This window comes from Solanum stenotomum, chromosome 11, assembly GCF_019186545.1.
Source record: "Solanum stenotomum isolate F172 chromosome 11, ASM1918654v1, whole genome shotgun sequence".
NCBI lineage: Eukaryota > Viridiplantae > Streptophyta > Magnoliopsida > Solanales > Solanaceae > Solanum > Solanum stenotomum.
The window spans coordinates 52,181,249-52,208,352 of NC_064292.1; the positions used below are offsets into that span (position 1 = coordinate 52,181,249).

General features: G+C 33.5%; 2 protein-coding genes across 3 annotated transcripts; one reads left to right on the top strand and one right to left on the bottom strand.

Moving 5' to 3' along the window:
• Nucleotides 1-1,471: 1,471 nt before the first annotated feature.
• On the top strand, nt 1,472-8,826 carry LOC125844001 (probable pectate lyase 13). The gene is made up of 5 exons (XM_049523218.1): nt 1,472-1,918; nt 2,625-3,339; nt 4,031-4,222; nt 5,057-5,265; nt 8,583-8,826. Exons 1-5 carry the CDS (start codon nt 1,788-1,790, stop codon nt 8,806-8,808), a joined length of 1,473 nt encoding a protein of 490 aa, XP_049379175.1. The 5' UTR covers nt 1,472-1,787; the 3' UTR covers nt 8,809-8,826.
• A 1,550-nt stretch (nt 8,827-10,376) lies between these two features.
• Nucleotides 10,377-22,308, bottom strand: LOC125843995 (protein RNA-directed DNA methylation 3). Of its 2 annotated transcripts, XM_049523212.1 has the most exons (17): nt 22,004-22,308; nt 19,632-19,882; nt 19,342-19,497; nt 19,026-19,184; nt 18,766-18,849; nt 17,238-17,305; nt 16,811-17,158; nt 16,671-16,722; nt 16,440-16,598; nt 16,006-16,149; nt 15,811-15,913; nt 15,553-15,702; nt 15,425-15,479; nt 15,272-15,330; nt 11,494-13,686; nt 10,988-11,364; nt 10,377-10,639 (listed from the first exon to the last, which is right to left on the bottom strand). In XM_049523212.1, the coding sequence occupies exons 1-16, from the start codon at nt 22,242-22,244 to the stop codon at nt 11,000-11,002; spliced, it is 4,587 nt and encodes a 1,528-aa protein (XP_049379169.1). In that variant the 5' UTR covers nt 22,245-22,308; the 3' UTR covers nt 10,377-10,639; nt 10,988-10,999. The 2 variants fall into 2 exon arrangements, with proteins under 2 accessions (XP_049379169.1, XP_049379168.1); XM_049523211.1 differs by having other exon boundaries at nt 10,988-13,686.
• Between the last annotated feature and the right edge of the window lie 4,796 nt (nt 22,309-27,104).

Below are 27,104 nucleotides of genomic sequence, written 5' to 3' on the forward strand. Positions count from 1 at the left end.
TTTGTTTGGGAACTTGACATGTTTTGCTTATTCATAATGGAAACATTGATAATTGTAGTGTTTGTTGGAAATAAATAGTGCACAATTTTAAAATCATTATTCATGTTTTTCAGATGTTAATTTTAATGATTTTTTCTAACAAGCATGTTGCTAAGATGGATTTTATCAGGTTTAATTTTTACCGATTGAATTTTTATTGGTGTAAATTTTACCGATTAAATTTTGATCATACTGATTGAATTTTTTTGACTAACTGAGAAATTATGAGAAAATATTAGATTATGATCTAAATATTTTAAAGTAATTACAAATATTAAATACCGTCTAACGATTTATGTGTAAGGTTGAGAAATATATGCACAAACATTAAGGCTTGTTTTCATTTTTGGTAATATAATTAATAGAAAATAATTTTCTTTAAAAAAAATAATGGAAGAGACCTACTATCTTATTATTGCAATTATGGTTTGTTTTTATTTTTGGTAGGGCATTATGATCTTAAAAAGGTTATATAGTTAATTTAGTTTAGGACAAATCTTAACATTCACAAATCACAACCTTTTTAACCATAATTACGTGTTTTAAAAAAGGTTTTACCACTTGTCCAGATCTGGAAAGTAAAAAGATTTTTGCAGAATATAATAATAATACCATAAATTAACATATAATATTATGAAAAAATAAAAGAGAAAAAAATAAATATCTTTCTCCCTTTCAATAAAAGAATCTCCAGCCCCTTAAGTAGAAAAATCCCAACTCTTCTGTCCCCACAGGAAGCTGCTGATACATTTTTGGATAAGCCACTTTCTGAAAATTTTCGGTCTCAATTTATATGACATAGTTTAAATATCAAGAGTCAAATTACAACTATCAAAGAATCATGTCAATATGAATTAGGACAGTGCAAGTATGAATTATTTTCATCTTAATTTAACTAAACATAAAATTTAAGTAAAAAATAAAAACATTTAATCTAATGGTCTTAAATTTCTTAAATAAAAAATATGTATAGTTCTCATATAAACTAGTTACTTAAAATATAGAAATTAAAATACTTTACTAAATATAAAAAACACTATCTTTTTAAAATTGATTAAAATATAAAATAAGACACTTAAATTAAGACAGAAGAACAGAGTATATGAATATTATATAATATAAAATAATTAGACATAGTACATAAACATTTCATTTAACTTGACCTCGACTTACATTTATACCATCTAATATTGAATGTCCACAAGTAGACACTTAAACTTGTATAAAACTAAACAAATAGATTCATTCATCCTACGTAACATCCTATATGATAATTTTGTGACCTACGCGACATCCTATGTATTATGTCACGCAAAACATATATGCCTACTTGTTCAATTTCATACAAATTTAAATGTTTACTCATACACTGAGCCGATTAAAAAGGACATATTTATGGAAGTGGCAAAAGAAGGCGGCAAAAAGAGAGAAAAACAACAAGAGGCTTCTTCCTCTCTTTTCTCACACACAAAAAAACTAAACTTTCCTTGTGTGGGTATTGGGTTTTGGCTTTGCATATACACACAAAAATATACTACTACAAAGTCCAAAAACACTATTATTATAATTTTTTTTGTTACTAGTGCTCAACTATATTGTTATATATAAAACATTTATGTTTTCCAAAATATTTCAAGAGCAAGAAATCTCTTCCCTCCATTGAGAGAGTTCCTTTTACACAAGAAACAGAACAACAAATACAAAGAATATATAAACTCATTCAATCAATTTTTGTGATACTTACAAAGATGTTTTCTGTTATATGCATTCTCTTGTTTTGTTTGTTAATCTCTTTTTTCCCACAAATTATAGTTTCCTTTAATCTCACACTTCCTCATCAACATCCTTACCCTGAAGCTGTGGTTCAAGAAGTACAAAGGTGATTCTAACTTTATGCTTAACATTACTTCATATTCTTAGTATTTTTTGCTCATATAAGCATCTCTGTGTCTTTACTTGAATCGAGAGTCTATCAGAAATAACTTTTCTACTCCACATAGGTAGAAATAAGGTCTAAGTACATCTTATTGACCTCACGGTTGAATTACACTGAATATATTATTGTTGTTTGACTATCTCTGTTTTTCTACAAGAAAATCCACAAAATCCAATTTGAGCTTTTCTTTTGGTTTCTCTTGAGGTGTTCGATGTCCGTTTTAGGACAAACTAATCCGACTTTGTATCAGGAAGTCTCACATTGAAGGTAAAACATAGTGTACCAAAGTTAGCTCAACAATCAGAACTTGAATTCGAAATTTCTGATTAAGAATGAAAGAGTACTTACCACATTGACGATAACTCCATCTTGAGTTTTGATTCTTCCCTGCTACAATGTCTTCAAGTAGTTAAATTTCACCACAAATATCAGCTTCTCTATACCCGAGCTCCAATTTTGCTTGCATTCTTCACCAGCGCTTGCCAAATGTATCACTCATCTTGCTCCCCACACGGCATATGTTGGTTGAGCTCAAAATTGTCACATATTCATATCGATTCTAGTACTAAATTTGATTGTTCTGATGAAATCCGATGCGTTAGTGCTAGTACAATTATATGCTAAATATATATTTTTTCTTTGTTTACAGGAAGGTGAACGAATCGATTTCGAGAAGGCAACTATGGAACACCACCATGAATGCCATAACTACCCAATGTGAAACCGGAAATCCAATAGACGATTGCTGGCGCTGCGATCCAAATTGGTCGAAAAACCGGCAGCGCTTAGCCGATTGCGCCATCGGCTTCGGCCAGAACGCAATAGGAGGTAAGAACGGCAAATACTACGTCGTTTCCGATTCCTCCGATCTCGACACTGTAAATCCAACTCCGGGAACACTCCGGTACGCCGTAATCCAGGAAGAACCACTCTGGATCATCTTCTCCGGCGATATGTTCATAAAATTGAAACACGAACTCATCGTTAACAGTTACAAAACAATCGACGGCCGTGGAGCGAAAGTTCACATCACCGGTAACGGATGTATAACGTTACAGTATATTAGCAATGTGATTATACACAATATTCATATTTACAATTGTTTACCGTCGGGGAATACTGATATCCGGTCGACGCCGACGCACGTCGGTCACCGGGGTAGATCGGACGGCGACGGGATCTCGATATTTGCGTCACGGAATATATGGATTGATCATTGTGCTTTATCGCATTGTACTGATGGCTTAATTGATGCTATTATGGGGTCCACTGGTATAACGATCTCTAATAGCTATTTCAGTCACCATGATGAAGTTATGCTGCTGGGACATGATGATAAGTACTTGCCTGATGCTGGAATGCAGGTTAGTATGAATTTTCATTATTACTTTGCTCAAGTTGTTCGAACTTTTCAAAGATATTATTACATTATTCTAAAAATCACTACTTATCAATGGTTTGATACGTTGAAGTAGTTGTTTATTATGCTTTGAAATTATTCATATCCTTGTCGTCTCGTTATTGTTTTTCACCTTGATGAAATTTCAATATGAAATGAGTGAACTTCACGTGTCAAAATCACTTCTGAAACAAGGTTATGATTTATCTAAAGACAAATTAAGAATTTGAAGTGTAACCATGCTGAATTATAGTAATTTTGAGTTATTTTGGTTCTAAACTTTCAAAAAGAATGTTCGACCTTCCTTTTTTCTGTCATTTTCACAAAAGATGATATTTTTTTTGTACAACACTTTAATTTCAATTTTCACATGACATCTTTAAAATCACAATATTAAATGACATTTTGAATTTATTTATCCATCTGCTTTTGACTATAGTTTAAATTATCATTTGTTATACTTTGATCGGGGTTCATGTTGAAGCTCTAAAGCTTAGAATAACTACAAAGACATTTTGCTAGCATCAAGGATATGAATGAGCTAAAATATAACAAAAAAGATATAATTAAGATATTTTGTATAATATAGTTTTTTTTTTCTCCCTCATATTAAATTTTTTGTTTTTGATGTATAATTAATTTTGTGGATAAAATAGGTGACAATAGCATTCAATCATTTTGGAGTAGGGCTAGTACAAAGAATGCCAAGGTGTAGAAGAGGATATATACATGTTGTCAACAATGATTTTACTGAATGGCAAATGTATGCAATTGGAGGAAGTGCTAATCCTACTATTAATAGTCAAGGCAATCGATATACTGCCCCACTCGATGCAAATGCAAAAGAGGTATTTTTTACTCCCTTTTTTTTTCGTTTGTTCAATTTTTACTGGATAAGGTTATTCGATATATATATTCATAAAAAATAATAAATATTTCATAAAATTATTTAAAATGCATGCAAATTATATATGGCTTATCTTTTTATTTTTTTAAAATTATATAAGTCTTAAATGTCACATTCATATCTTTTTTTTCAACCTTGAGAAAAGACCTCCCCTAGAACATATGCTTTTTTGTTTTACTGCATGGTTTATTGGGGAAAATATTGACATTGTTTGTAGGGACCATAGTTTCAATTTCTCAAATTCCTATATAAGAAAAACACCCTCATACTCTCATCATTCAAAAATTCCGAGACGTTCGGTCATGTTTTATTATGAAATTTTTTTAAACAAATTTATAATGATATTTGAAAATTGTTGTTGTGGTTGACAACGAATACAAGTTGAAATTGCTTTTGACTTTTTGCGAGTAATTTAGACTCTAAAGGAGTGATAAAATCTTCTTTCATGGCAACAAACGTGTTTTCTGAAGTTCAACTTTGAAAAACGTAAAAAAAATAAAAAATTCATTATCGAACACTCCCTTAATGTTTGGTTGTCTATTTCTACCTCGAGCACATACAATAAAATCGTAAATAGTCAAACAAAATTCAATCCATGAACAACATTATTTCAATAAAAATCATAATGTCAGAGGAATCGTTACCACAAGACATAATATAGTTCCTTTTTAGTTAATTTTAACAAGAATGTTTTGCAAATTGCAAAATTAACCATAATTAGCTGTAAGTACTTGATTTAAATATTGTTAACAAGAATGTTTTGTCTGTTTAATAGGTGACAAAGCGCGTGGAGACAGACGAGGGGGAGTGGAGTGGGTGGAACTGGAGAACAGATGGAGACGTAATGGTAAATGGAGCATTTTTTGTGCCATCAGGTGAAGAAGGACTTGGCAACCAATACGCGAAAGCCTCGAGCGTGGAGCCCAAATCCGCTGCTATTATTGATCAACTTACACTTAATGCCGGTGTTTTTGGTGCCCCAAGGTACACACAACCCAACATTTCTTATATATTGACATTTTTACCCCTAGTGTCTAAATAATTTCTTAATTTTAAGATACTTAAAAACTTGATAATTAGAAATTACATGAAAAAAATAGACTAAATGGTCTAACAGTTAATGAAATAGATGAAAAAATTAGAGGAGATTATGACTTAATAATATAAGTAAACACTAAAAAATACGTTAGATGATTTTTTCTTATTTGTTTAAGTTAAGAGGATAAAGTTGTCTGATATCTTATCGTGATTCTCTGAACAAATCTAACATCGACAAATTTTTTAAGTGTTTAAATTTTGTATTAAGAAAATAAAATTTAGACACTTAACGTATTTTATTGTTGTGCAAACCTAAGACCAAAGGGAATAATATCACTAGATTATATGATTGTGTGACGATAGTAGAATAAAATTAAGGAACCCACTATTTCTTGTTTTAATTTTTTGTTTACTATATTTTATAAATCTCGAAAAATACATTTTCTTGTTTCTTTCTTATTTCGCAGTGAGGGTGTTGATCGAATAGAAGATAGTGTGGATTCGTTAAAGGCTAAAGAATATACTCTCTCCGTTTCAATTTTTTTGCTTTACTTTTTTCTTTCATCCTTTTAAAAAATAAGCGTTTCTTCTTTTGACAAATTTTTAGGTTTAACTTTTTACATGCAATGTTAGATCATAGGATTAAAATATTTTGATACATTTTACGTATGTTAGTTTAACTTACAAAGTTTTGAAAGTTCTTTTTTAAAAAAAAATTCATGTTAAATTAATTTTGAAAAACAAATCGAAACGGAGAAAGTATATTTTATTTATTTTAGTTTAGTAGAAAGGTTAGAATAAGTAGAAAGATATATATGATACGTGGATCCACGTGAGAATACGTACATTGAGAATCTTAATAGAGCCTTATGTACTCTTTGAATTGTCTTTTTCTATAGTCGAGTCCACATAGATTTAAGTAATGTTACTTTGTTTTTTCTATTTAGTATTCAGTTATCTCGTATTGAAATTGATTAAATCTGAAATCACATAAAGAAGTTTATATTAAGTATCTTTATTTAGTAGATTTAAATGAGATCTCTAGTTAAAAAAAAGAAAACTCCATTCAAAAGACTTGAACTTATGAAAACCTTTTATTAAGAATTATAATATTTATCTCTCTATTATAATTTATTGATAAGTAAAGTTACCTTTAGTAATATTATATTATGCATAATATTTGAGAATTTAAAAGGTGATGGAGATGTCACTGCTCAAGAAAGGGGTCCATTTTTTCTTGTATTTGATCAACTCGTGGACCTAGTCACTTTTAACGTCACCAAACCTTACATAAATAAAGTGTTATGAATCTAGTATTTTTCTTTTGTTCGTTTTAATTGTGGTTTTCGAATCAATTTTCATTCAACTCAATTAAATTTATAGGTGTTTAGTATGTCCCATTGGTAACTTTGTCTATCTTGACTTAGACAGATGATATGAAAATTATTTAGTATTTTTACTTCAACTTAAAATCTCATAGTTCTCAATCACGTCATTAATCACTATTATACTAACAAATTTCTAACAACATAAAGAGGTCAAGTCTAGAATCTTTATAATTTATATATGTATCTATCTATATAGTATAGTACTAATAATTATAATTAAATTTAGTGAAGGGCAAAAAGGGAAGATTAGGTCAGGTGAGGTTATTTAATAAGAGTGTGTGAGAGATGTGAAGTTAGATTCTTTGGGTTCATGCATTCCAGCCCATGCAAAAAAGTGGGCCCAAAATGCACTTTTTTATTAAAGGATTTGGACCCCACACTTGATATTAATTGGGCCTATTGGACTAAAGATAAAGGTAGGGCCCATATGGCCTAGTTGCTCAATTTGGTATTAAAGATTTAGTGGGAAAAATGCAAGTACTAGTACATGTTAGACTCACACCTCTTGCGTTGTGTACGTCGAAAACAGTCTCTTTACCTCATAAAGAAAGGGATAAAATTCTCGTTTAGTGATAGATTTTAATGTTTAAAACTATAAACATTAATTTTTGAAGTTATAATTTTTAAAATTTAAAGTTGTGTTGATTGTGAAATTTTATTTGTGGAAGTCCCAAAAGTTGATTTGGACCAGTTTTTGAAACTTGAACTTTTTTTAAAGACAACTTTTTATAGTATCATGCAAAATCTATGCGAAAACATATTTTTGAAGACAATTTTTTAAAATTTGATTCAAAATCTATAGTCAAATGCTAATAAAATCTGTGTACGTTTTTTTTTCCGGACCTCACTTATGAAATTAAGTTAGGAATGTTGCTGTTGAACTTGCACCAATATAAATAAATATGTTCTTTTGTAAATAAACAATTTCCCCTTCTTTTTTTGGATGTATTAGACTCTTAGAAAATGGCATGTCAAAAAGACCTTTTCCATTCTCTAACCTATTAGAATCGTTTAATTAATATATTTGAATAAACAAAAACCAAAAAAAAAAATTTTAAAAAAAAAAACAAAAAATTACTCACCCTCTCATATTTCTTGAAATAAATTTTAAATCTGTCATTATCAAGAAAAATTAGACCCATAATGGGACATCTACTATTTGCCCACATGTTTTTCTCCAACAAACTATTATAGTTTTTATTGCAATTTTTTTTTAAAAAAAAAAGCCATCATTTTAGGTATATGTCTCTCTTAGTCTCTTTGTATAACAAAATTATTGAACGGTGAAAAAGTAAAGGGGTTGGGAAATTGAAAATTTAAATTTATTCAATATTTAATACGAAAGATACTGTGCTTTTGAAATTATGAATTTATTCTTAAATTGGTGGAGCTTAGTTCAAGTGGCAATGATCGAGAGACTCGTGATTTAGGTCACATATTTGAATCTTGCATCATGCAAATTAAGCACGGTATTTAGGTGGAGAAGAAATAATGATTCGACCTCAGAAGAGATTGGAAAATTTGATTAAAAAATCTAAATAATTGTAAAAAAGGACTAGAAATACATATACGAGAAACTCATGAAAAATGAAGAGACAAAGTTATTATCTGTGGATTTTGAAGGGTGCATTTGATCCTTAGGATTGGCCAGACAAATTTTAGCAATAACACACGCACATATACAAAGTTTTCAAACGATGTATTTGTTATAATAATTTTTATTAATAGATACAAAATGCTCCAATCTTCAATTCATTTATATGTATATATTTTATATCATTAGTAACTCATTCTTTCACATCTATATATATTTCATATCGAAAATATTAGGATTCAATCTCTAATAATATATTTTATTATTAAAAAAAAAAACAGGGATAAAAGTATTAGTATATCATATGGAGGAGGGACCACCACCGGAGCTAGCGGGAGCGGTGGTGGCGGGTCCACCGGCGCCGGAGATGATGGTGATTTTTTTGGAATGATGTTTGGGAGCGGCGCACCACAAAAATTATCATCAACCACTTATTATACTATCTTATTATCTCTTTTAATTATTTTATTTTTGTACACCAACCAATTATTTTTAATCTTACTATAGCATTTACTTATATTGTTATATTTATTCAAGAAAGAATCAAAAGATATAAGAAAATATATTGCAACTTGATAATCTCAAGGGTCCCAATTTTTCTTTGTATATAATAATTGATTGATAGGAATGTCAAAGAGAGGAATTTATGGGTTGTTAGATATTGTGTCACACTCTTAGGTTTCACTTTTTTTTTATGTCTTGTTCCAATTTATTTAAAAAGAATAATGCTGTTCTATTTTTAAAAATAGTTTAAAATTTAAATCTCAATCCATCACTCAACAATATGATATAGACATATTATTGTCACCTATTCTTACTTAAAAACTTAAAAGAAGCTTTAAAAATAGAGACATGGTGGATAGTAAAGAAAGTAAAGTAGAAATAGAATCTGCTTACGAAATGAAGTAGTCTAAATAAGAACGAGAAATATCCACCAAAAAACGCTGGCTTTTTGAGAAGTCTGTTGTCACCGTGCTTACATTCATGGAAATTCTCCTCTCTTTTTTTTATCAAAGACTTGATTGAATACAAAATCTATTTCACAAGAATTACATAAACATCTAAAATTGTTTGAGAAATGCATAATTGATTGATAAGAATGTCAAAGAGGTATTTATGGGTTGTTAACTATTGGACGTCACCACTTTGTTTTCACTTATTTTTTTAAGAAACATTTTCTTCTTGTGGGGTGCTTGAGTATGACTTAGAATTGGTGGCTAATGGAATTTTTTGACTTTTTGTGTTAAATGATGATGAATTAAAGTGTTGAAAACTGTATAATTAATTAAATTTTAGAAAGATAAGAGTATGGTTGGCCAAGGTTCCTTTTTCGGATCATACATCAATTTCAGAGCCTATTATGACTTTTTAGCCTTTTTCAATTAAACCAAACACTTTGATACAATGTGTTCTTTTGTTTTCTACGCATAATAATCTCCATGTGCGAGTGATTTGAGGAATTCTAAACATCCTTTTCACTTAATAATAATAATTCAACATTTCAAGTTTAATAATGCAAAATAGCATTTTACTAGTGGCTTCACGATCAACAACATACTCAATGTATTCCCATATAATGCAACTGGAAAAGATAGAATGTACACAAACCTTACCTGTCAGAGGTGAGGTAACGAGACTATTTCCGAAAAATCCTCAACTCAAGACACAAACAGATTAAAAAAGAAGTAATGAAAGTACAAGAGACGATAGATAGTAAACAAAGCAGCAGATAGTAAGTAGCATAGCAGTACTAGAACCAACTAATACTACCATCAAACTACAATTCACTGACCATTATTATTATCTTGCGAGTTTTCTTCGTGAACTTTAGATTCCAAGACACAGTTATTCTTCATTTATAAGAACACAGTGACATAACTACAAGAGGTAATACTTCCCTTACCAATAAGTAAACCACCTCAAAACATCAACACGACGTCTCATCTAAAGACTCCAAATTTACGTAGACATATCACATCCAAGGAACTCCCATGCATGAAGACACCCGAAGAATAAGTATCAAATAGAAGTAAATACCACAACTGGAGGAGAAAGTAATTTGGCCAAACAGAATCCATGCCAAAGGCTACATGTTAAAGTCATCGCGAAAGCAAGCACCGCGACAATTATCAGTCTCGAAATTGAAAATGAAGAGTCTTATCAAACATCCAACATTCCAAAAGTTTTATGTCCGGCAATTCAAGAGTAATAACTTACGATACATCTAAAGCATCTAAAGTCCCAATCCATGCTGCCCCCAAGACCTAGTCCGTCATTTGTGCTTTTTACAAACCATAATTACATGGACGGCCCAATCGACCCTCCATAGCAAAATAACCTGCATAAATTAAGGACAAAATTATTACTACAATGTTCAACAAGGAAACTGGCAAATACAAAATGACCTGTACATCAAACATTTTAGCCAGTTCCAAATTAAACAGATCAATTTGGAAGAGCATCAAAATATCTAACATAACAATCTCAACCGAGCAAGTATATTAAGCATTGTATAGCGACAGCTAATGAAGTTTCAAATAAGTTCATCTTTTAATGTAAAAAGAAACGTTGAGATTGTCATCCCAAATATCTGCAAGTAGAATCTGTGCATCATATAGGACAAAGATTTAGATTATAAAAACCTAAATAAGAAGAATATAAACCAAGTTTATGTACATATAATTACCGTCCAAAGTTGTCACCAGCCTCCCTGACCGCCAGAGCTGTTTCCTTTGCCCCAAGAGCTGGTTGATTTACCCCATGCATCACTTGGTCCGTCGCTTGTTTCTTTTGGTTTGTTCACATCGTCGGTGTTGGATTTGTTTGCAGTCCAAGCTGTGCTCGCGTTTCCTGAACCAGTTCCCTGGTTCCAACTTGTTCCCTTGTCATTCTGAACCTCCTTTTCGCCAACAGTTGTCTGCTGACCCCACCCTGACGAAGTACCTCCCGTAGTAGCAGTAGATGTTTTCCAACTATTTCCTTCGGTCTTCCAACTGCCACCACTTCCACTCGCATTCTTTTCGGAGTCGAATCCTTTCTTCCATCCACCATCATCAGCATTACCTCCTGTAGTAGTAGTTGATGCTTTCCAACTATTTCCTTGACTATTCCAATTGGTAGTACTAGCACCACTTCCACTCGCATTCTTTTCAGAGTCGAATCCTTTCTTCCATCCACCATCATCAGCATTACCTGTACTATCAGCACTCTTCCAGCTGCCTTTGTTATTGTTATCTTGGCTCCAACTGCCCTTATTAGATTTCCATCCCTCAGCATCACTGCCAGAGCCTTTGCTCCAACTGTAGGGTTTATCTTCCTGTGAATCATTTCTATTCTGCCATTCACCACTATCATCCCTCCTTCCACGCCCTCTACCACGAAATCCTCCCCCATCTGATCCTCTACCTCTAAAACCTCCTCTGTCCCCTCTACCTCGAAAACCTCCCCGACCTCCAAAGCCGCCACCATCTGAATCACCCCTACCTCCAAAGCCACCACCATCTGAACCACCCTTACCTCCATATCCACCCCTATCTGATCTACCACGGCCTCCCCTCCAACTACCACCTCTTCCCCTGTCACTGTAAGAATCAGATTGCTGGTTGTTGCCACCGAAGCCACTTCCAGAATTCCAGTTACTTTTGCTGCTCCAAGAATCTTGAGTTCCACCCGCATCATTAGTTCCACTCTTCCACGAATTACTTTGACCCCATCCGGTAGATGAACCTCCATCAGAAGTCTTCTTCCATGGATCATTTTGATTTTTTCCATTTCCATCTTGTTCGACTGCAGATTTGCTATTCCATGCAGAGTTGTTACCTTCTGATGCTTTCTGGGTAATCTTGTTGTCCCAACCAGCGGCTCCACCCACTTCACCAGATTTTTTGTCCCAATCAGACTGGTTTCCACCAGAACCTCCTACCTCTGTTGTGGCTGAATTTTTATTCCAACTAGAAGACCATCCATCATTTGATGGTTTGGAAGCAGTCCAACCACCAGTGCTCTGGAAATCAGACGATTGATTATTAGGACCACTGGTGTCTTCTTTAAGATTTTTACCATGTTCCTGTGAATTACTCCAACTAGACTGATTATCCTTAAATGCTACAGTATTAGAATTATTATTATTATCTTCACCATCAGTAGTCCAGCTACTAGACCGTCCTTGATTAAAGGATCTTCCTCTACCACTTTGATCTCGACCTCCTCGCCAACCACCTCGTCCTCTCCTACCACCTGATCCACGACCTCCATCAAATTCTCTTGGCCTTCCCCAGCTCCCTCCTTCTTGGTCCGTACCACCACTATTCCCACTCTCACCTTCTTTCCAACCCCCTGCAGCTTCTTTACCCCAAGAAGATCCACCATCCTGTTTGCCCCAAGTAGATCTGGTATCTTCTCCCCCACCAGATCCAGCTTCCTTCTTATTCCAAGTAGATCCACCACTTCCTTTGTCCCAAGAAGTACCTCCAGCTGGCTTGGAGAAAGATCCATCGTCCTTTTTGTTCCAAGAAGAACCATCATCCTGCTTCCTCCAAGAGGTTTTGCTGTCATCAGCCTTGCTCCAACTAGATCCACCATCTTGTTTTTCCCCGACAGTCTCTGCATTTGCATCAGATTGCTTACCCCAAGAAGATCCACCGTTGCTTTTATTCCAAGAAGATCCAGAACCCTGCTGGTTAAAAGAGGTTTTGCTGTCTGGCTTACTCCAGCTAGATCCACCATCTTGCTTTTTCCAGTCATTATCTGCCTTTGCATCAGATTGCTTACCTCCCCAAGAGGATCCACCTTCACCTTCACTCTTCTTCCAAGAAGATCCAGCATCCTGCTGGCTCCACGAGGTTTTGCTATCTGGCTTATTTGATCCACCATCTTGCTTTTTCCATCCAGTTTCAGCATTTGCATCCGATTGCTGACCCCAAGAAGATCCACCCGCTTGCTTACTTGAAGACGATCCACCATCACTTTTATTCCAAGAAGATCCGGCACCCTGCTGACTCCACGAGGTTTTGCTATCTGTCTTGTCCAATCCACCATCTTGTTTTTTCCAGTCAGTCTCTGCATTTGCATCAGATTGCTTACCCCAAGAAGATCCACCGTCCTGCTTCCCCCATGAGGTTTTGCCAGAATCATCATTATTCCCTTGTTTTTGCACAGAACTTCCCCAGGAATTATCTGTAATCTTCTCAGTGCTCTCTTGATGTGATTCAACCTTTTTGCCCCAGCCATCAGACGCACCACTAGTGGCACCAACAGCAGAAGTAGCTTTCGCCCAACCATCATCTTGGCCAGCGTCAGCAACAGTTCTATCACTACCTCCAGATGCACCCCATGATGCATTCCCAGTGTTACCCTCGGTGGCTGTAGCCCCTTGAACCATCCAATCTGCCAGAAAGATAAAAGAAATAGCTGGTAAGTTCATACACAAGTAAGTTAGAAACCTCAATAAATTTGTTAACTAGGCTGAATCTCATCAACTGCACTACTCGACGCTAACCATTCAATAGTGCAGTAGATAGGTACTCTGTCTTCTAAATACAGAGTAAGTGCAACAAAGTGAAGAAAAGGATAAAAGTACAGACTCTATACTTGTCAAAGGAAAAGTACGGATCTACAGAAAATTTGACATTAACTAACAATAGAGAAGAAAACTGAAAGCTAAACAAAATATATAAGGCAAAAGAAGCCTCTGCAGTCGGATACATCCATGTAGAAGGGTATGTTCAAAAGCAGAAATAAATTTTGCATGCAGAAGAAGGTTATAATTGCCAGACATGGGTAGAACAGTTTGTCCTGTAAACCTGTCACAGGACCTCATGGAGTGGACTTGTTGAAGAGCATCTGAAAACTCGGAGACGATTACTTCAAAATATACACTTCTTAATGGGTAGTGGCATGCACAGATAAATTTGGGCAGGAGATACCCATCCCAATATAATTTGGAAGTAAATACTAAAGCAAGGCACAACGTCACAAAGATGACAGGGATTATCTTTTAGGAGAAACTGTGAAGGCTGGGAAATTAGGGGAGTCGCTAAGCTGCTGGAAAATCATGAGGGAACAGAACATAAAAAAGATAGGAAGTACACTGTCAAGTATGGGTACAAAACTTTGTGCAACATGCAGAGTACTGTTACACAGTGACCTTGGAAGATACTCTGGAAGCCAAAGCACTAGTTAAGGTGAGTAGTTCTTGTTGGATATCTGCAAATGAAGCGTGTTTGACACAAACAGAACTACAAAGGGTGGGAATGGTGTTGTGCAGCAGAGGTTCCATGTGTGAGGAAAAGGCAAACTGCCAGAAAACTGTGGTGCATAATTTTCAGCTTATACAACCTAAAATGGACAATGCAATCGATATGTGACGAACTGCTATGTTGCAGGAAGGAAGAGAATGCATAACAGAATAGGAAGACATGGATGACCATCCCTGCATGCATTTTTTTGGACTAGTTGGGTGGAAAAGGAACAGAAGATGCTTTGAAGGCTTAGTTAACTCAACACACAAACTTAGTCATGCTTATATCTTTTGGCTTTTGGTATAGGATGACAGATGTATGATGTTCCAACTCTTTACTTGAAATCGTCTGCTCACTAGGCTTTTGTTTTTGTATGTAACTGCACCTATTTGGTGCTTTTACTCTGAAATAAAAAGTACTACTCTCTATGCCCCAACTTATGTGGCACACTTTCCTTTTTAGTCCATCCCAGGAAAAATGTCACCTTTCTTTATTTGGCAATTATTTAATGGCACCATCCTTGCCCTTACTGGGTCCCACTTAACACTTAATTGTGAAGAAAAGTCAAAATTAAAAGTAAGCACTAAAGTGACTTTACGAAGGGAAATCTGGTAAATATAACAAAGTCTTCCCTTATTGTTTAAACTTCATGCCCGGTCAAACGGCGCCACATAAATTGGGATGGAGGGAGTACTACTCATTCAAGAAATGGAGCAAAATGCTCTTCTTACCGTCAGAACCATCCTGTGTTCCAAGCAGGTCAAAAGGTTTTGATGAATCACCATCAACCCTATAGTAACAAGTAACGAGTGTTAAAAGAAATCAAAATGTCAAAAAGTAATTGAAAGTTTCTCCTCGAATTTGTTCAGGTAAAGAAATTGTACCCAAGAGATACGACGGAACTCTTTGCATGAACTTCCGCAAGATGTTCAGATTTGACTACAAAGACAGACTCTTTTTAGTGACAATTTCCCATATAACATTAGAAGTCAAAGCAAGGAAATGTATGAACCTGTAAGAATTTTTTGCTGGGAATCAAGCTTTACTGTAACATCAGAACGTCGTATGGCTATTACACGACAAAGATATCCCTTCAAAGGCCCCACACGGATTCTCAGTGACTGCCCAACTGAAAACATTTCATTGTCATCCCCGCGCTTGACTGTGGAGAGAATAAAAACAGAAGTTTAAGGAATCAATATTTTAATTGTACGCAGTGTCTTGATCCGAGGCATCAATTAGAAAAAGAGCAGACTCCTAAAAAACATACAGCTGCTATTATCATCCTTCACTCTCCAAGATTTCTCAGGCGAAAGAGGGGATTTAGGTGATGATGAGAAATCTGCTAAACCTGAGGGACCAGGTTCACTTCCCTGGTTAAATAAAATATGCACAAAAATATTAGCGCAACAAATATGGATAACATACAAATATGATTAGTTTAAAAAAAAACAAAAGTACAGACCTTCCCGTTCGATACACCACCACTGCTTGCAATTCTTTCACACATCTGACCTTTGACACAGAGATAACCATTATTATCCTGTTCACTTTGGTCATATAGGAAGATGACACCTCTGTAAATCTGCTTCACAGTTCCTTGTTTATCCTGCATTTATTAATCCCCCATTACATCATTTCAGAAGACTAATGAAAAATAAAATGATGTTACTCCATCCCTGAATAACAGTCCACCTTCCCAGGGGATAACCTAGTGGGGAAACAACCTTGGGAATCAAGGTTTCCAAAGCCAGGAGAAGCATTAGTGAATTATTCTCATCTACCTAACCTTTGGTGGGCAGTGGTGGGAGATAGCAAGTCACTGGTGGATTAGATAAGTTGTGTGCGCACAAGTTGACTACACATCCATAATCACCCCAAAAAAAAAAAAGGTCGAACCTTCAAGGAACCATCCAAAACTCTAACCACATCACCGATTGAAATGACATTAGTTAGCTGGTCTTTCACAGTGAATAGCTTCTTATCAAAAGATGCACGCTTCAATTCACGCAGTTGAATGCTCACTACCACAGGTCTCTCTGATCCATATTTCATGATCTGAGAAATAATCACTTTAAAATAAGATATCATTCACCCAAAGCAAAATAAAGCCGATAGATACGAATATACCTTAAAGCTATCATCTTTCTCCTTGCCAATAATAATGCCAAAATCATTCCTACTGTAAAAGCACATAAGAACTTTTAAGCAAAAAGGGCAAATACAGGGGGGGGATTCCAAATTGGTGAACAGTAAGAGACGAAACCTACCCAAAAAATACAAGATCATCTACTTCAAAATTGTTTTCCATACTAGAGCTTGAAGAACTCTCCCCTTTCTCACCTCCTTTCTGACCAACCTTAAAATCATTTGTATTTCTCTTTTTCTTCCGATCACCATAAAGCTGGGTAAGCCAGTCTACATCCTGGGGTTCATCATTACTAGAAGGTTCAAACTTCAGGAGTTCAGCTTCAGTAGGCATTACACCCCAATAGCTCAATGAATCAGTCCCCACTTTTTTGTATAAATAACCATCCTTCAGCATCTTTCCATCAAGAATTTCAAACATTAGGTTTGTATCCCGATCTTTACGGTACTGGATTAGAGGCCGAAAGTCTCTGCAGTTAAATTACGGCAAAACATCACATACTTGCAACCTATTATATTGGAATAGTAACAAATGGAGTATGGTATTACTCGAGCTCTGTAGAGCTAATTAGTCTTGGTGCTGGAATAACTCCCTTCTTGGCAGCAACTCCTCCACCCTATAAATTTTAAAAACTCAGCTATCTGAGTAAGCTGAAAGTAAAAAATGAAAAGGTATGGAAACATAAATATGCTACATACTTTGAACAGTCTCAAACGAAACAAATGTACAATATTAGAAGTCTATGAATACTAAAGTATAGAGATGTTTTACGATCAACTTAAACCGTGACTTAAAATTAGGAATTAAAATCTCCACCAGTCAAATAAAAACCATAAACCCAGGTGAAAATGTACTTATAAGAATTCCCAGTTAGAGAAAACAACAGTGATAACAACCAATAATTCCCTGCATTTTTGCACTCTCATTTGAGACCTTCACATGGACAGCTCTCAGAAGAGCCTGTCTAACTCAAGACAACCTTTCTACAAGGAAATTCCAGCTAGTATAGATGTTACATGTGCCAGCACAGCTCAAAACCATTCAATCACCAGTCCTTCACTACCCAGTAGTTGCGGGCATGATATGCCTGCATGCATCTTTCGGTGTCTTTGGCAAGAGAGGAATCACAATGTTTTGATGACATTTCAACCCTTACCCACTTTTTGAAGTCAAAAGCATACTATACCTCTTTAGTTGGAGAAATCTCACCCCTGTACATAATCTTGGCTCCTACCTTAAGATTTTTATCAGTTTACTAACTTTAGCTCAACCCCATATGTTTTAGGTTTTTTTCTTTAGCTCCCTGTCCTTAGAAACGCACTGTACAGAAGCTAACATCTGCTTCTTCTGTAATTTTGCATCTCCTTGATGCGACTAATGAAATACCTTACTTCCATCAAAAAGATGTTCAGCTCTTGCAAAGAGGAAATCCAAAGCCCTTAAAAATGTATTCTAAGAAGACTAGTCAAATTATAATTTATAGGTGTATTGATGATAACCAGCATTTTTTTATCAGCGAGGATGATAACCAGCTTTTATGTAGCGGACTGCAGACGATATATATAAGCCTAAGCTAAATGAAAGTAGATTAATAAGATGTAAATCTGGATTGCTAAGTGCATAATTAGCTAAAAACTTATAAGTGCTTAGTCAAAATCAAGCATATATACTGATAGAGCATAGGAGCAAACATTAAAACAAAGAGAAGAGGAAGTACATTACTTTGATCTGAAATCGTAATATAATACAAAAATTAGAAGTATCTACATCGTGCAGTGCAGGAAATACTCAAATCAGAACCACCAATTAAGTACAAATGCACAAGACTAACAGCTCCAAGAAGATGTGCATTTCTTAGAAAGTTGAGGTCAAATAACCAAAGCACAATTACCCAGAAAACACGGGCAGCACCGTCCCTCCCTCCCCAGGTTTTTTCTCTTCCTTTTACTTCTGTTTCTTTTTGGGATGGGGAAGTGAAGAGAAGAAGGGAGTAGCATGTTATTCATCATATTGAAAAGAGTTATTAACATTAACAAAAACATAAAATAATTCTGAAAATCGAATATAAATTATTACAAATTTGTCAGCAATGGCTTGTAAGTCTACTCTTGGAATCAGCTTCACTGTCACTTTCTTCCGCGAATCATTCACTGTCACAACCTACAGACCACGATGAAACAGTTAGCAAGCACATAAAAGAAGGTGATTCATTATTGTTGCACTTGCATAACTTCTTAGACAAGTAAACTGAGGCCAATAAGCAGCATAAGTCATATTGCATTTACATGTACAATAAGAGAGATTAAATAGCAGCCAGCTGATGAAATTAATAGTACCTGTGCTAGATCACCCTTGTATATTCCACTTTTGACACGTGCCCACATGCCCTCAGAAATCCCGCTAGACTTCTTCCGGACAGCAATCAAATGAGAAACTTCATTCAGTGGAACAGGTGCCACTCTAGTTGAATATATACTACAAAGGCCTTTACATGCCTATACAAGCAGCTCGGTTTAGTCAGTTTAGAATGTCATTAAAGAATACTTTATCAAAAAGAACAAAAAATCAGTAACGAATGATCAGACTTCCACAGAAGCATCAAGGCCAGTTCAAGACCTAAGAATGTCATGATAAAGAAAAAAAAAGTAGGACCTCGTAAACGTCACATTGTTTGTCAGACTCGATATAAATATATCCCTTCACATGATCAAGTGCAAAAGCGGATATTATCTGCAGCTTTGTTCCTAAAGCAAGCAAGTCTATATACTTCTGCATAAGACAGAAAGCTGAGTGCCTCTCTCTTCCAACCTATTGAACAACGCAAATACAAAAAATAAAGCAACATAAGCTGTAAAACTAGAATGACAGTAGGAAAGAACTAAATGACAACAATCTGACAAATATGTATGAATGGCTTTTCACTTCGATGTCAATTACTATACCGTGCATTTAACTTTCCATATAGTTGGATCCTTGAGAGAAGGCACAAGTGTCTCCTGCTCAGACTGTCTCTTCCTCTCACCAGTATCTTCTGCATAGGTAACAAAACTAGAACCTGGTTTATAACGCTCCCTTAACATCCGCTCTAGCTCTTCTCCATCCATCTCCTCCTCTTTGATCACTGGGGGTTGGGGTGTTCTCACAGGTTCATTCTTGATTTCAACGTTACTTCCAAATTCTTCTTCAAGCAAATCTGTTTTTTACACCAAAGGGAGAACCACATTGATAAGATAAACAAACTCAAAATAGTTCTGGCACAGTGTACCTACCAAAAATAATAGTAACTCACTCCCCCCTTCCCTGATCACCCTGTGCAAATTAAAAAATGTTAAGCTCAGGTGCCGTGCTTATCTTGCCGCATTTATTAGGCCTAAACTGCTTATAGTTTAATCTAGAAGGAAGGTACGTTGGCTTATAAGCTCTCTTATTCTTCTTTTTTGCAACTTAGGCAATGCTGTTATTGTTAGAACAAGAAGCACATGATTCTATCATGTTTTGATTACACTTCTTTTGAGCAGAGGGTCTATTGGAAACAAGACTCTCTACCCCCACATCCACAAAGGTAGGGGTAAGGTCTGCATACATCCTACTCTCCCAGACCCTACTTGTGGGATTACATCGGGCACGTTGTTGTTGTTGTTGATCAGTAAGAGTTGAATCTATAGAGATAATAAAAAAATAAAAAAGTAAAAATCGAGAGGCAGCATTGACCAGCGTACAATTTGAAAATGGATAATCAGAGAGGTAATACACAACAAGCACCTGTACAGAGAAGATTGGGATAAATCAAGCTAGCAGCAATGAATATGAGCTGCTTATAAGTATGAAGCTTAATATAAGAAAGAATAATATATTAATTGTTCTAGGCCAAGAGAATTATGGTATTGGGGAGCTGTTGCTTAAAATACGCTCCTGTTTCCCTTTTATATAAATAATACACACAAAAGATGTCAATCAAAAGAAAACAGATAATCAACCACGCCTTGGACCGTGCATCTTCAAGGAATGTAAAATATAAATAGATTTGTCAAATATAATTTTTTTCCTTGTACGTACTATGTAGGGTACTGTCTAAACAACAGTCACTGAGAAACGTAAAATGATTTACAATCAAAAATACAAATTAAAAAGGAAAAAAACCAGAATCAGTACAAGACTGTGGTTTTGCTTAACATCGGCTTTTAGAACCCAAGTTTACTACAGAAAAGTGAATCCCGTTCAAACAAATAACTTCCAAGATAGCATAATGAAACCTACATGTATTCCTTTTCTCTTTGTTCATTTGCTAGGCAACAAAATCAGTAAATTTTAAACAAGACCTCCATGCTAAGTTAATTGGTGAAACCAAACAAAGAATGAACAAAAATATTACACCAATGGGTGCAATTTCAGAATAATTTTTCAACAGCAAATTTTAGCTTTAAAAGCCTAAGTTCTCAAAAAGTTCATAAGAACCTCAAACATGCAAAAAAAACACAAGTACGTGAAAACACATACTAGCATAGCCTATTATACAAACAGATTCACCAAAATCCCTAATTTCTCAGTCATTTTTCTGAATTATCCAAAACACGAACATACAGAACAAAGCAAAAAAGGAATTAGGTTACTGATATGCTGTCTCGTATACCTTCAAACAACTTTTTACAGCTAATCCTTCAAAATGCTCAAATCCTAAAACCTTTGTCTTACCTCAAACATGCATAAGAAAACCACAAGTGTGTAAACATGCATACGAAGCCTACTACATAAATAGATTCACCAAAATCCCTAATTTCTCATCAGATTTTTGAGTTATCCAAAACGCGATTACATAGAACAAATCAAAGAGGAACAAGGTCACTGCTATGCTATCTCGTATACTTACAAACAACTTTTTACAGGTAATCCTTCAAAAGCTTAAAGTCTTAAAACCTTTATTTAAACCTCAAACATGCAAATGAGCAGTCAAAAAAATCTATGACAATGCAGACCGGTTACACAAACAGATTTACCAAAAATCCCTAATTTCTCAGACAGTTGTCTGAATTATCCAATACGCGAATATACAGAACAAAGCAAAAAGGAACTAGGTCACTGCTATGCCGTCTCATATACCTTCAAACAATATTTTACAGCTAATCCTTCAAAATCCTCGACTCTTAAAACCTTTATCTAACCACAAACATGCAAACAAATAGTCAAAAAAATCTACAGCAATGCAGACCAGTATAGCTTTAAACCAACCGATTTACTGAAAATCCCTAATTTCTCAGTCATTTCCGCTAAACATTCAAAATCTGAAAAGGAGTTGAGTGTCAGCTGTAACGTATACCTTCGTCGAAGAAATCAGAGTCACTGAAATCAAAATCAGAGTCATCGTCGTCGTCGTCGTCGACCTCGTAAGCAACGTCGTCGACGAACTGAAGAACACTGCGATCTTTTCTTTTCCGGCCACCGGTTTTATCGTCATCGAAATCGTCGCTGGAGTTACGCTTTCGTTTTCCGGCCGACGACGAGGCTTTGCCGTCGGTGACTTTTTCCTTACCCTTTTGTAAGACCGATTTTCTCCCCATTTTTGCTTCTACAGCATCACAGAGAGAGTGTGAGAAAGAAGTGAAACGATGAAATCACTGAAATGACACGTCCAATATTTCCCAAAACACTTTTATATTAGGGGTTAATTTTTTGATAAATTATGAATTATTTTTATTTTGTATTTGGCGATAAAAAAAATGACAGTCCGATATACTAATTTCTTGTTTGTAAAGGGATCGGACGCCAAGGATTTGTTCTCTGACAGCTCGATGTATTAGGTTTTTGTTATATGCGGTGGATTTGAAAAACAATCAAATTGTAAAGGTTTATTGTATGACAGCTCGATGGACTAAGTTTTGTTATAGAGCGGATTTGAAAAAGAATCGAACTGCAAAGATTTATTGTGTGACAACCCATGCAGTCCGTGTGAATCAAATATTGTATTGATGATTCACACGGTTTTCTACCATATGTAGTTCAATTTCATTGTTTTTACTTAATTCTTAAGTTAAGAGAAGATCAGAAATTGTTGAAAAAACAACAAAAACTTGATAATTACGTATTTACAAAATACCGTCTCTAATGCACAATTCAATACTAAGTTATTGTTATGGATTGAATTTGAAAAAAAAATCAAACTATAAAAATTTATTGAATAACGGTTTGATGCACTAAGTTCTTATTATGGATTGAATTTGAGAAAGGACAATAAGAATTTATTGTATTTGCATTTCAGCAAACTTAGCTTAAGATTTTTAATTTGAAATTAATCTATATCTAAAAAATACATATTATATTGTATTACATGTGGGATAATAATATAGAGATTAGTAAGTATGAGATAAGAATAAGAAAAATATTTTTTCTCTTTACCTAAAGTTTTTAGGGAATAATATTACTAGCATTCAAAAATAAGAGTTTATTCTAATTTTGTTATGTTTAATTCAAATGTGTAGTTCTTATTACTTATACATTCATTTTTAGTTTAATGAATCGTAAAAATCTATCCATTAAATAACCTCATCATTATTTAATATTAGTGAAATAGACCGCGCGAATATCTTATTAGATACATAATTTTTTTTAATACCTAAATATAAAAAAACGTTTGATAAATTAAAAATCATGATTCTATGTTTGATAAAATAAAAATCATGATTCTATGTCTTTATTTAAGCATACTTAATGTTTTAAATGCTAATAAAGACTATTATAAAAATAAAAATAAAAACTTGTAAAAGTCACTACAAAGAAATTATCAGAAATTTTAGATATTGTTTCCAACTTGAACTTTCACACTTAAGTGACAATTTTCTTTCATCACATGCAACAAAATATATCTTATTCTCTTCAATATATATAGTGGAGGAATATTGTCTAGCATTTTTAAAAAAAAATTGGGGCTCACATTCTCTTGATTTCAAAAAATATAACTCAATTTACATTTAAAAATTTAAACCTTTGAATTCTCACCCAAATGCATTATGCATATTTATGTGTAGAGTTGTAACTACTAATGGACGAAAACATATTAAATCAACAAACATTACTTCCATAGCTCCATGTCACTTCTCAATAAACATTCGCTTCCTAATAATAGATGTAATATCAACAACATAAATCATTGATAATCGTCATAAGTAAGTTAACATTTAATTTAACGTGTGTGATAATTTTTTTAAAAAATAAAATGTAAATCTTGATCCTAAGAAAAAAATATACACAACTAACAAAGCATTACCTTCTTAGCTCCATTATATTACTTTTCAATAAAAATCTGTTTTTCACATAGAAAAACAACATAAAACATTGAAAATCATCATAAGTAAACTAATAACTAAGTAAGTGACTGGTCAAATCCAAAATAAAATTATAGTCCTAATAATGCAAAGAAAAGATAATTGAAAATTAGAAGGAGATGAAGAAAACATATTAGGACAAAATTCTACGTATCTGAGCAAGAAATAATGCAAAAGGGGTAAAAAATGGTTTCTAGTCTTTATTAATTTTAATTCGGTGTTGGTGTAATTGTTTAATTATTATCTTGGTGAAATTACAAATTACAATTGCAAACTAAAAGGAAGAAAATAAAATCTCTTCAGGTTGAGACGTGAATATCTCGCTCTCTTTAAGGTGATTCAAGTCTATTGCAATAAAAATAATTCACGGGTCCAACATAATCTTCTTGGCTTGTCTCCCCAAGATACAACAACTTATTCATAATGTATAAGTCAACAAATTTTGGATAAGAGTTGAGTCCAAAACTCTACAAAAAGAACATATTTCTTCCAAATTTTGGATAAGAGTTGAGTCCAAAACTCTACAAAAAGAACACATTTATTTAACTACTAATAAGAACTCTCTTTTTGACCAATTTTTATGCACTTTATGTTTTTTTGTACACAAAATAAAATAAGACTATCACTATTTATAGGTGAGAAAGTCTAGCTTACAATAAATAAAAATAATATGGAAAATTTAATAAGGTAAATGAATAGTCTAAAATCTAAATCTAAATGTTACATAAGATAGATAAAGAAATGCATATAATGCTGATTTAAGGTTGTGTGGGGCGGGTGAGATGCGGAGCGGATTGAGGTGGATTTTTTAAAACTAATGCAAGGCGAGGCATGTTGTGGGTATATGTGACTTTATGTGGGCTCAAACTTAATTTTAACTTTTTTATATGTTATAAGAATGATAGAATATTATTTATTAAGATAATCTCTTTTAAAGCTACTAAAATATTCAAGATAGTAAATTAAAATGGTTCAATAAAAAATAATGCAATTTCTTACATGTTTCCCAATTGACCTCTAAAAAATAAAATTTTAAGTCACTATCTTATTAAACTAATACAACTTAATGAAAAAAGAACTATTTTTATGAATTTTATTTTTAATATCAAATTTAACTAGAAAAAAAATATTAAAAAAATTATGCAGGGCGGGTGGGGGTGGGGGGGAGGTTGAAGACGAAAAAAGTTGTTATGTGGGCGGGGCAAATTAAAAATTTTGTGGGTTAAGCTCAATCCTCCCCGCTCCCACCCCGCACCGCCTCATTGCCATCCTTGGTTAAAATTGTCGAAGTTAGATCAAAATCTAGTTGAAATTATCTAAGTCAAAATCAAAATTCAGTTAAAATTGTCAAACTTTAGATCTGATAACTTGATAACTGAAGTTAAGTATTTGAAAATTTCATTTTAGATGAAAAATTGAAGTTCAAAACTTCTAAATCAAAACTTTGATATTGAAAATTTACAAATCTAGACTGAAATTTTTGAGTATAAATTATTTCATATCAATCACTATTCATATCTTACGAAATTCAAATATATTTTTTCCCAAACTAAAGTTCGTTTTTCTTTGCAATTTTTTTTTAAACTTTCTTCATCTATAATTGCTAAGCTTATATATGTTGTACATAAAAAAGGGAGACAAATAGAATTGTTTGTCACATTGCTAGTTCTTAAGCACATCACTATTCACCATTTCACCAAGGAAGAAAAGAGCAACAAAAGGTTTTGTATCAAATTGACCTCTTTAGGCTATAATTTAAATACTTTCTGAAAATTGACTAGACTTTAAATAATGCATACATGAGTACAATTCATAAATAGTTATTTTCAGATAATGTAATTAAAAGATAATAATTATGAACAAATATAATTGAAACATCAATTCTATTAAAATTGACCCACATTTTAGAATGCTACCAAAATTATCTATATTGACAACTCGTTTTTCCTAAGCGTTTTGAAAAGAAAAACGTTAAAGATTTTAGGGAAAATTTTGCATTAAACTATTAATTCAAAATAAATGTCATAGCAACAGTTTCAATTAATTCTAATTCATAGCAAACACTTTGTCATTCAGAGAATCTCGCTCGCCTCTCTAACTTTATACAAACACAAATGTATAAAATGTGTTTGTATAAAATGAGAGAGAATTGTATATACAAATACAAATACATATCTTTTCGTCCTATACACTTATAATTATACAAATACAGATCTTCTCCTGCCCAGTTCTCTTTTGTCTTTCTTTCTTTCTCGCTTTATACAACACAATGTATAATTTGTGTTGTCTAAAACGAGAGAGATTTGGTATACAAATACTTTAATTCGATTTAATTGTATACAAATTTAAATTTTATGCAAATGTACAAACATAATCATTGATACATATACATAGTAGTTACATATATATAATTATCTAACTGATATACATATACAATGCTGTGCTTTTATACAAACGAGATGTCTGCCTGCGATTTTACAAATCAGATACTCCATAACAAACTATGTTTGCTATGGAGCGCAAATAATAACATTATAGCTATAGACCACTAATATGATTTTTATGTTTGCTATTCCTAAAATTTTGCACAAGATTTTATCATGAACATTGCCGTTGGTGTTGGGCTGTTGTTGTAGCCCATACTAGTCCAATGAGATTGTCCACAACATGTTACAAGTTTTAGAAGAGTTCAAAAACTTAAACGTGAAGTAAATTGGAGTTAAATTTCAAATCATGAATTTTCGATATTATTAGCTATTTGGATTGAATGATTACTACTCATTCACATTGAATGTTTACGCTAAATATGTAGTCAGAAATTAAATGAGATACATATTACAAATTAATCAAATTAAGTGAATAATATATGTATACACATTATATATATCGTGTATTCATTGATTTGATATAAACTTAAAATGTGTATAAATTAATGTTTACAGTGTAATATCAAATACCATGAGCAATTTCAACAGTCTCTATTAATGAAACGATTGATAAAAACTTCACAAATTATTGAAATCAAGATTAAAACATTGGTAGTGATAGTTTAAAGTTAAAAAGGAAAAGAAAAAGAAAGTATACGTGTGAAGAAAATCC

Coding starts and splice junctions, on each gene's coding strand:
- LOC125843995 (XM_049523211.1), bottom strand. CDS start 22,244: ATGGGGAGAAAATCGGTCTTACAAAAGGGTAAGGAAAAAGTCACCGAC. Junction 19,883..22,003: donor CTCTGATTTCTTCGACGAAG/GTATACGTTACA, acceptor TGTAAAAAACAG/ATTTGCTTGAAGAAGAATTT. Junction 15,331..15,424: donor AGTTCCGTCGTATCTCTTGG/GTACAATTTCTT, acceptor TTGTTACTATAG/GGTTGATGGTGATTCATCAA.
- LOC125844001 (XM_049523218.1), top strand. CDS start 1,788: ATGTTTTCTGTTATATGCATTCTCTTGTTTTGTTTGTTAATCTCTTTT. Junction 1,919..2,624: donor GTGGTTCAAGAAGTACAAAG/GTGATTCTAACT, acceptor CTTTGTTTACAG/GAAGGTGAACGAATCGATTT. Junction 5,266..8,582: donor GGTGTTTTTGGTGCCCCAAG/GTACACACAACC, acceptor AAAAAAAAACAG/GGATAAAAGTATTAGTATAT.